This window comes from Carya illinoinensis, chromosome 6, assembly GCF_018687715.1.
Source record: "Carya illinoinensis cultivar Pawnee chromosome 6, C.illinoinensisPawnee_v1, whole genome shotgun sequence".
NCBI classification, from domain to species: Eukaryota; Viridiplantae; Streptophyta; class Magnoliopsida; order Fagales; family Juglandaceae; genus Carya; species Carya illinoinensis.
The window spans coordinates 1143542-1152935 of record NC_056757.1 but is presented as its reverse complement, the minus strand read 5'-3'; the positions used below and the strand labels follow the sequence as shown (position 1 = coordinate 1152935).

The 9394-nt window shown below is 37.8% G+C and overlaps 2 protein-coding genes across 3 annotated transcripts; one reads left to right on the top strand and one right to left on the bottom strand.

Moving 5' to 3' along the window:
* The first annotated feature begins 328 nt into the window (after nucleotides 1–328).
* On the top strand, nucleotides 329–4811 carry LOC122313463 (myosin IB heavy chain). The gene is made up of 4 exons (XM_043128499.1): nucleotides 329–711; nucleotides 2696–3014; nucleotides 4302–4360; nucleotides 4500–4811. Exons 1-4 carry the CDS (start codon nucleotides 462–464, stop codon nucleotides 4529–4531), a joined length of 660 nt encoding a protein of 219 aa, XP_042984433.1. The 5' UTR covers nucleotides 329–461; the 3' UTR covers nucleotides 4532–4811.
* Nucleotides 4812–5374: 563 nt separating this feature from the next.
* LOC122313462 (probable inactive receptor kinase At4g23740) lies at nucleotides 5375–9025 on the bottom strand. 2 transcript variants are annotated; one of them, XM_043128497.1, is made up of 3 exons: nucleotides 8604–9025; nucleotides 6779–8095; nucleotides 5375–6307 (listed from the first exon to the last, which is right to left on the bottom strand). In XM_043128497.1, the coding sequence occupies exons 2-3, from the start codon at nucleotides 8013–8015 to the stop codon at nucleotides 5625–5627; spliced, it is 1920 nt and encodes a 639-aa protein (XP_042984431.1). In that variant the 5' UTR covers nucleotides 8016–8095; nucleotides 8604–9025; the 3' UTR covers nucleotides 5375–5624. The 2 variants fall into 2 exon arrangements, with proteins under 2 accessions (XP_042984431.1, XP_042984432.1); XM_043128498.1 differs by having other exon boundaries at nucleotides 8609–9025.
* Nucleotides 9026–9394: the final 369 nt, after the last annotated feature.

The following is a 9394-nucleotide window of genomic DNA, read 5'->3' as shown; positions in this document are numbered from 1 at the left end:
AAAAAAATGCATGAAAAAAGATTAAAGAAAAAGAAAAAGAAAACAACCTTCTTGATGAGCAATGTCGAGCCACTAGCACTGCCCTTTTCTCAAACTTGGAAGTCATTAAGGAATCTCTATTTTTGTCACAAGTCATAAATTGGATATATCGATCCTATTAAGAAAAATGAAAATACATTATGATAGATATAAAATGGTAAAAAAATATTATTTATCATCTTCTCATTATTATTGCATATTATAAAAAAAAGTATACATTAATGAATAATAAAATGATAATTAATTGTGTTTTTGAAATTTCGCTAGTCATAGTTTACAAATTATTGATCCCATGTGTGGGAGACGGTGCGTGACGCGCGTCCGTCTCACCTTCCTCTCTCCCTATCCCTCTCCGTCTTTGCGCTCCAGAACTCAGAGAGTTAAACGTGTCAGACTCGCCTCGAAGCACAGGAAAAAAAAAAATGGAACGGATCAGATCGCAGAGGCGGGTCCAAATCGACGAATCCCAGCTCCCAAAATACCAGGATGACCACGAGGAAGAAGGGAAAAGTGGAATGCGATTCAGATCGTCTGATAACAGTAGGACGGAAAATCAAGAGCCGTTCATGGGCGTCAAGGTCCGCAGAAAAGCCTCTCTTCACAGGGACTACAGGGGCGACTACATCGATGTCGCCTCTCATCCCTACTTGATCAAACTTTTGCAGAAACAAGGTCCTCCAATTCATACATACATATACACATAGGAATATTAGTATCTTACGCATGAATTCTTATTTCACTAGTGCATTTTTTTTTTTGCTTTGTTTTGGGTAAGTTTGGTTTAGGTTGATCTTAGTTGGCATTTTTTGGACTTGGTAAATGAATCTGGGAATTGAGTTGGAATTGGTTGATGAAAGGGCTGTTTTTTTCCCAATCTGCGTGGGATGGCAACGTTGAATCCCTGGATTATTGTGTGCTTAGAATCTGTGAACCGGGGACGGAATACTGTATATTGAGTTATTAAGATTGGGGATTTTTTATTGATCATGTCTGAAATAATTAATAGAGACACTATGAAGTATTTTATTATCACGATTTCCCCACAAGTCTTAAATTAGGAAATTTTCTCGTTTGCAAAGATTCCAGCATTTGTTTCCTTGAAGATATGCGTTTGTTTTTCTGAGTTGCAGCTTGTGTAAATGGGGTGCTTGTGGTTATTTTCAAATTCATGAAATTAGATTTTTTTTAATCGTTTGGCATGAGTGTATTTTGTTACTAATTGGCGAAGTGGGTTGCATAGTGATTTGAATGCCATCTATATGATATTCTTTTGATCATCATTGTGCGTTGCATGCTTTGTTTTGTGCCGTTGATGTGTGTTCTTCTGTTATGTCTTACATAGAACCGCCCTTAATGGTTGGATTTTTCCCGTAATCATCTCCAAGTGATTGCTTTAATCAAATATACAGTTTTCTTGTCTGATGTTTTGGTCATAAAGTAATTTTGTTTTTATTTTTTATGACTAAGAAGTCTTTATTAATAAGTGCAACACGCGCAATCCAAGTGCACAGAGAGAATACAAGAGATACACCTATCTAGAGGGAGAAAGCATAAAGTAAAAATTGATTATGTTAATGGAAATTAAATAAAACAAGGTTCTTTGTCTTAGTATCTGTGTCAGAGCCTGAAATATAGACAAGTGTGGGTGGCCAGGCTCCACTACCCTCAAACTTCCTTAGATTTATAGTTTTACCATTGCGCACATTGGATTATTTTTGTTCAAAGTGTAAAAGCGGCCTCACAGCTATTCATGTATAGGGGCCATCCTTTGTTTGGATACTTTCCATTATCACCATCACTCCCTCCTCCTCCTCCTCTCTCCCTCTCTCGCCCCACAATCCACCCCCCCCCCCCCCCCCCAAGTTTCTGTACCTTCTTGATTTTAGGCATTGGCTATTTACAAACACGCAAATGCCAGCACATTTATTTATATACAAATTTGATAAACGAAACATTTAGCATACTATACTCTCTTCTAATGCCAAGACTGAAAAACGATTGTTCTAGGTGAGAATTCTAGAAGACCTTGATCCAAGGCTTCCTCATATTAAGCCACAATCAGATTCCAGTATAAAGCACAAGAATCCTAATTTGGGAAATTTTAACAAATACAATAGTAAATGACACCTGAAGTTTATAGATTAATTTAAACTAGTGTTCTTGGGGTAATGTTCACTGCCCCATCCTTTTGTATTTTTATATAATTTACAAACCAAGAATCGCTTTCTTGTTGATATCTCAAGCCTGCATATAGTCATGATGTGATTATTTTTTTCAAACATTTTCTTAGGCCTCATTTGGTTACACTAATCAGATGAGATGAGATGTTTTGTTGAAAGTTGAATAAAATATTTTTATAATATGATTTTTTAATATTAATTTTGTTTTAGAATTTGAAAAAGTTGAATTGTTTATTATATTTTGTGTGAGAATTTGGGAAAGTTGTAGTGATTAGATGAGATGAGATAGTTTGGTATTTGGTAACCAGGCCTTAATTTTGGGTCTCCTGGATGGATATAAAGCGGCATGCTAGTTGATGAATCAGAATGTACACAACTTGACAAGGGAGACTAGGGTTCATGCAGAATGCTAGGTGATTTGGGTGGTTTATTAAATTCTAAATTCTATTCCATTTTTCTTTTGTGAATTTCTTCAGGTGACAAGCAAGTTATGTTTGCCGATAAAGTATTGAAGTTCACTAGTTCTGGGAAGATGAAACGACGTATCTTATTAATTACCGACTTTGCCATTTACATTCTTGACCCGGAGACCGATGCACTTAAACGAAGGATTGCCCTGGCAGCCATAGATAAGATGTGTTTGAGTGAACTAAGTGACAATTTCTTTGCAATAATCATTCCCACGGAGTACGATTTACTCATGGCCAGTACTCGGAAGACTGAAATTGTTACTGTGTTAATTGAAGCTACTAAGAGTGCATCTGACTATGAACTGGAGGTGGTCTTCTCGAATAGGTAAAACAAAACTAGCACTCTTTCTGTTGCTTATTAAGTGTTGTTTTCTTTCCATATGACATTGTCATTGTTTATGGGGATGGAATGTTCTACTGTCTTTGTAATGCTTGGGTCAAGCATTTGAGGCTTGATGGGCTCTCTTCATTAAAGAAACCTAGGCAAATCTATGAAATCTTACCAGTTCAGATTATCATAATCTGTGACTGAAACCCCAAGGGGTTGGCTCAAGTGGTGAAGGCCTTGGTCTTGGGGTATCACTTCTTTCAAGGTCTAAGGTTCAACACCTCATGGGTGCAAACAATCCTTTGGGGCCACATCCCCTGATAAAAAGTCAGTGATTTATTCAGTTCCGTGTAGGGAAACTTCCAAGGGCGCGGTGCACGGGACTGGAGTTTACTTTGCAGGGGTGGGTATGAAGGGCCCTACCATGGAGAGGTTCCCCGATATCAATACAAAAAAATAAAAATAAAATAATTTGCGACTGAGAGGGTTTCTTTTTTTCCTAATAATTCATCTGAATACAACTTTCCATATCTCATATAGACATAAGTTATAACCATCTGTCAGTTATAAAAGGCAGAAAGTTAAATCTTCTTTTATTTTTAAACCCATATTTCCTACTCTTTCCACAACATCGATATGGTCATGCCAATGGTCTAACAACTTGGGAGAGAATAAATATTCCCTTCTGGGGACAAATTACCTTTCTGAACGCTGCATACGTTGTACAGTTTTTTGCTAGATGCTGTAGGATGGGAAGATCGGTTTTTACTTTATGAAGCCAAAAAAATCTAGATCACATGGCTCCTTGTCCCATAAAAATAGGATGAAGGGAGAGATCGTGGGTTCCATATCTATTGGTTTCCTATATTTCTTACTGATAAAGTGTAGATGAATTTACATTATGGAGTGAAAGAATAGGTCTGATACTTCATGTAAGGCTTTTTATAGGCATATAATTATGTATGCAGAGAGGTATTAATTGCCTTGGAGTATATAGGAATTATAAGATATGTGTAATATTTCTGATCACGGTCATCCTTATTTTGGAAGAGTACTGCTTTCTAGTGAGTTCCCGTACTTTTACCTTAACGATTATGCCCTGCATTCGCTGAGACCTTAATACTGAAGTTTGTAGCTTAATAAGAAGGGGAAAAAAAGAAAAAACCAGAAGTTTTGTTTTAAATCCTTCTTTTTTTGTCAATGCATTTTCCTGTTAGAGTTACAACTAGAATATGTACAGAAAAATGCTCTTACTGGGTGCATGTTGTTCCATACCTCTGGTAGGTTTGAGTATCATGCAGCTGCTGAACTGGTGAAGGAAGTACAATTTGAGGAGGTTGAAGGTTAGTGGTACTTTTGGTAGAGAAAGAATACCAGCACTGATAGAATGATTACTCCAGCTAGATGATATTATTACATTTAGTTTTTGGTTATACTGGCTTTTCCAATGTGTTACTGAAGCCCTTTTATATGTTATTTCAGGGGGTGTAAAAACAAGTACTGTGAGAAAGTGAGTTGCGCTCCACTCTTCTGCCATCAGATGTTTGTCGACTCTGCAGGGGTTGGCACTATTGTAACGATAAATGTTTCTTTAGACATGTCATGTCGAGGTTGTGCTAAGCATCAAGTCCCCCATTGAGAAATATATATCTTGCTTCTGAATTCAAATATCTTGTGTGCATTTCATACAAAAGAAATTACTCCATGTTTTTTCAACTTCAAACCAGTTTCATGTGGATTCATTAAATATGACTATATAGATTTTGAAATTAGTCTGAATATTTACTTACTGCAGACATTGCTTGTGATGTATGTAACTAATGTCTTTTCATTTTCGGCATCCATTGTGAAAGTTGGTCCTCCTAAATTAATTAATGTATTTTGAAGCAATACCCATTAGGATGCATGACCAAAAAACAAGTGAGGAAAAAAATATATATCAAAGCATTGTGAAAGGTTAGGTAAATATGACAAATGACCACATAGTTGACGTACGAGTGCAAACACGTGGTTGTTGCATCTTGTCATGATTTCTGGAGGTATTTTCGACACAGCTACCTTTCATGGAGTTGGTGACCTAATTTACGAGAACTTGGCATCTCTGTTTAATATAATCTAAATCGGGATGGAGATTGTTTAAATTACAAGCCTGAAAATGAATGTTCTCTAGAAAGTCCTCTCCGTAAATCAGTACCTACCGTCATCGTGTGTATACACACTGTAATAGCTCAACTAATATATGCATATGAAGGTGATGGATGAGGTTGGAAAGAAAAATCCAAGTTCTTTATAATAATTCTAAGGAGCTCCATTTGTCGCCACTCAAAGTTAACTTGAGTTTTTCTTGGGTCACTCTGTCAAGGATGAAATAACATCAAATTCCCCATACAAATATACTTAAGTTCTATCCAAGCAATACAATAGCCAAGGAAGTATGCCAAACATTAAGCTACGCTGGATAATTTAGCTAAAATAAATCCCAACATCAAGTGTTTCGTGGGATTTGAGACACAAATATCAGTTGATTTTTGCCAATTCTTTTTCCAACCAATTCTGATTGTGAAATGGAAAAGAGAGAACTGAGTTAATAACTATGACAAAAGAATCTCATGGTGTAGCCAAGGAGGATCCAATGACAGAGGAGGATCCAATCTCAGCTATAATTGGCGATGGGGTTGATATTTCTGGCTTTAGCTCAGCTGATGGCCGCTTACCTGTATTAACTCGGCGAATTTCTTCCATCAATTTCACTACATCCTGCATCTTTGGTCGCTCCTCTGGCATTCTCACAACACAAGCCAGCCCTATTTGTAACATCTCTACCATTTCCTCCTCTATATTGGGATACCTCAAGAGTTCTACATCAAACACTTCTGCTGTCCATTCCTCTCTAACCACAGAATTCACCCACCTGACTAAGTGAACGACCTCTTGACCACCAGTGTTATGTACAGGTGACTTCCCAGTAAGAAGCTCAAGCAACAACACACCAAAACTGAAGACATCAGATGCATGGGATGCTTTCCGGGTGTCTGTTACTTCGGGAGCTCGATATCCTGCAGCCCTCATTGGTGCGTACATTGAGCTCATCACTGCTGCTAAACCGACATCAGACACGCAACCATATCCTTGGGAGTTGAGAAAAGTGTTAGAGGCTTTTATATTTCCATGGACAAGTTTGTTCCCACCATCTTGTGTGTGGATATGAGCAATGCCTCTTGCTGCACCTATCACAATTCTTAGACGGGTCTCCCAGTCTAATGGAGTCCGGCCCTCCTCTCCTCTTTTTCCTGCAATAATGGCAAGCGCATGATTTTTTATAGAATGAGACTTATTCTGGAACATAGTAGGGCTAGAATAAATTTTATGCAATTTTGTTGCTGGTAATCATGCCAAAGTGAGGAAATTCTGATATGGCTTCATAAAGTTCTACCATAGTTTTCTACCAAATGCACTAAGACTGCAGCCATTTTCACAAGGAACAATTATGTTTCAGCTTAAATGCATAAAAACTTAACTAATTCCTCATATAACTTAAAGTTCTGTTTTCACTCGTCTAAGATCAGACTTAGTGTACCGAAACAGTCCACAGAGAAGTAACACAACAGCATCAATTCCTGATACTGCTTAGTGCTTAAGAATAAGAATTTCGTTTTGGTTGGTGGGTGGGGGAGGGAAGGAACAGCATGAGCATAAATTTTATTAGGGCTACAGATCAGGGAAAAAAATAAGAGACAAAGAACAGCAAAGATTTAACATACCATGTAACATTGCAGACACACTTCCTTGATGATGGTAATCATACACCGCAAGCTTCTCATCCTTCGAATAGTAATATGCCCTAAGCTCGCTGACATTTTCGTGCCTAATACTACCAATCACTTCCATCTGAAGCACAAACTCACGTTTTCCCACACATACTTCTTTAAGCCTCTTCACCACGACAGTATTTCCATCCTCCAGAGCCGCCTTATATGTTGTTCCAAATGATCCCTTGCCAAGCACCTCAGCAGATGACCTCAACAAGTCCTCCAAATCAAATGCAAGATTATTTCCTTCAAAGAAGACAAGCTTCTCATCATTGTCTCGTCTCCCAGAAACCACTTTCTTTAAAGAGGTTTCTTTCTCTCTTCGCTTGGTTGGAATCTCATTTCCCTCTCTTCTTGAGGAGCACAACATCATTATAGCTGCAATAACCACAAACACCAGAACAATACCGACTATTGCTATTCCCAATATTGCTTGTCTACTGAGTTTTCTTGCTTTCTTTGATGACTGAGCATTAGGTGGTTGAACCGGAAAAGCAGGTGGAAAAGCATTTTCCATCGTAAGATTGTTACCAGAGAACGCCGAACTTGGAAATCTTTGAAGGGTTTTGGGCACACTTCCATCAAGCCTATTGTTGGCTAGATTTAGGTGTTGCAAACTAGGAACATCAAGATCAGGAATTTCACCCGAAAAGGAGTTGTTAGCAAGACTCAATGCAAAGAGCTGAGTTAAATTTGAAATTGAAGAAGGTATTCTCCCATTAAAGCCATTGTTTGAGAAATCAATGACCGTAAGATTCTTCCAAATTGAGAAATCTGAAGGCAATGGGCCGGAGAACTTGTTGTGTTGAAGATAAAGAGCGGTCAAGTTTAAGAGCTTGGAGAAATCAGAAGGAAAAGGACCTGATATCGAATTCAATCTGAAGCTTAAAATCTGAATTGTCGATAGGCGACTTAGAGTGTTTGGTGGAATTGGACCTTGTAAGCCAGCACCTGGCAATCTGAGTGCTATGACTCTGGAATGATCTTTGTTACAGGACACTCCTGTCCAACTTGTGCATACCGAAGAGTTCTCATTCCAATTGAGATCGAGCGCGTGCGAGATATTTCCAAGGAAATCGAGCAATGCTTGTTTATCCTCAACTGGGTCGGTGGCAACGTGTGAGAAAAATGTTCCAAACAAACAGATTGTCAAGAAAATGAACAAGAGGTCCTCCGATTTCCTGCTCATTTTCTCTGTCGGAGTTACAGACCCAAGTGGTCAAGCAAATTTGCAGTTAAAATGAAACTGTCTGCAAAACTTGCTCACATCTGCATGAATATATAAAGAAGATGAATCAGAGACCAAGGGACGGAAACTTAGAATTTGCTGATGGTCAAAAGTGTAGTGGAAAATCTCTCGGAATTTTAGCTCTAAAAGATTGACTTTGATAAATTTCCAATCATTAGAGTCTATTTTGTCAAAGATAAGCGGTTGTAGCTGTTTTGTTTGTTTGTGTAGGGTGGTGGAAGTTCCTTTCAGTCTCCTGTTGTTTGTCTCTACGCTCTATTCGTGCTCTCATAGAGTAAAAAGAACGGGAAGGAATCTCTATTCAAATAGTTACAATTCAGACTTTTCATTTATTAGAACCCAAGAAATGATGATCTACTGAGACTAAAAGAAATTTTTTCTCCAATTCTCTCTCTTTTTCCTTGAAAACTACAACAAAGGCACAAAGTTTTTTTTTTTTTTTTAATTCTTTCCTTTCATTTTCTCATTTCCCAAACGAAACATTCAAACTGAAATGCCAGAATGGAGTTGAAACAAAAAAAGCACAACCTTACTTGCTGGCTCCAAAAAAGACCAAACTTGCTGAAGATATGAACAAACAGCATCTCTAGTCTCCCGGTCTCCGACCAAATATTCACAGGTTCAGCTCTCTCTAAAAGAGAAAAATTATACCAATCGAGTATTAACCCAGAAGCAATGAAATGGAAGGTAGCTGCATTTCTTGGGCTTTCAGAAACAGTAAGCAGGGAAAGTTCCACACAGGGACCTCGCAAATGATGATGGCAATGACTATGAGCTGGTATTTGCTTGCGTATGAAGCAGCATGCCAGCATCACATGCCCGGGAAATAAGAAACCATTAGAAAATCATTAAGCCAAGGCACTTACAATTTCCATGATAATTTTTTTTTCTTTGTAACGCATGACCCGGGGAGGGGGCGGGGGCTGCATTTGAAGGGAGGCGAGAGAGTACAGACAAGAGAAAGAGAGCAATAAAGAAAGATTAGAAGCAAGCTAACGCAGTTAGCTAACACGAGATTTCTGCCATTGATAGTTCATATTCTTCTTAGAACAAAAAATTCTTTGTTTGTTAGTGCTATTTTTTTTTTAATTTTTTTTTTTAAATCCCAACAGTTATATAAGAGTGGTCCTAAAGTTGTAGTAAATATAAGTAGTGATTGTGGAAGATGAATTAGGTAGATAGACTGTGAGTTGGGTAACTTTAATTTTATTAAATAAAAATAGTTGGATAGGTGGTATTGATGATATATTGATCTAAATTCCATATAATAGTAAGTGGATTGAGAAGAAGATCAATAGAAAAATGACGATTTAGAGAAA

What these genes read in the sequence shown, in the direction of transcription:
- LOC122313463 (XM_043128499.1), top strand. Translation starts at nt 462, where the DNA reads ATGGAACGGATCAGATCGCAGAGGCGGGTCCAAATCGACGAATCCCAG. An exon ending in CAAACTTTTGCAGAAACAAG is followed by an intron (nt 712 to 2,695) that starts GTCCTCCAATTC and finishes GAATTTCTTCAG; the next exon opens with GTGACAAGCAAGTTATGTTT. An exon ending in GAGGTGGTCTTCTCGAATAG is followed by an intron (nt 3,015 to 4,301) that starts GTAAAACAAAAC and finishes TACCTCTGGTAG; the next exon opens with GTTTGAGTATCATGCAGCTG.
- LOC122313462 (XM_043128497.1), bottom strand. Translation starts at nt 8,015, where the DNA reads ATGAGCAGGAAATCGGAGGACCTCTTGTTCATTTTCTTGACAATCTGT. An exon ending in TGTGTCTGCAATGTTACATG is followed by an intron (nt 6,308 to 6,778) that starts GTATGTTAAATC and finishes CCATTATTGCAG; the next exon opens with GAAAAAGAGGAGAGGAGGGC.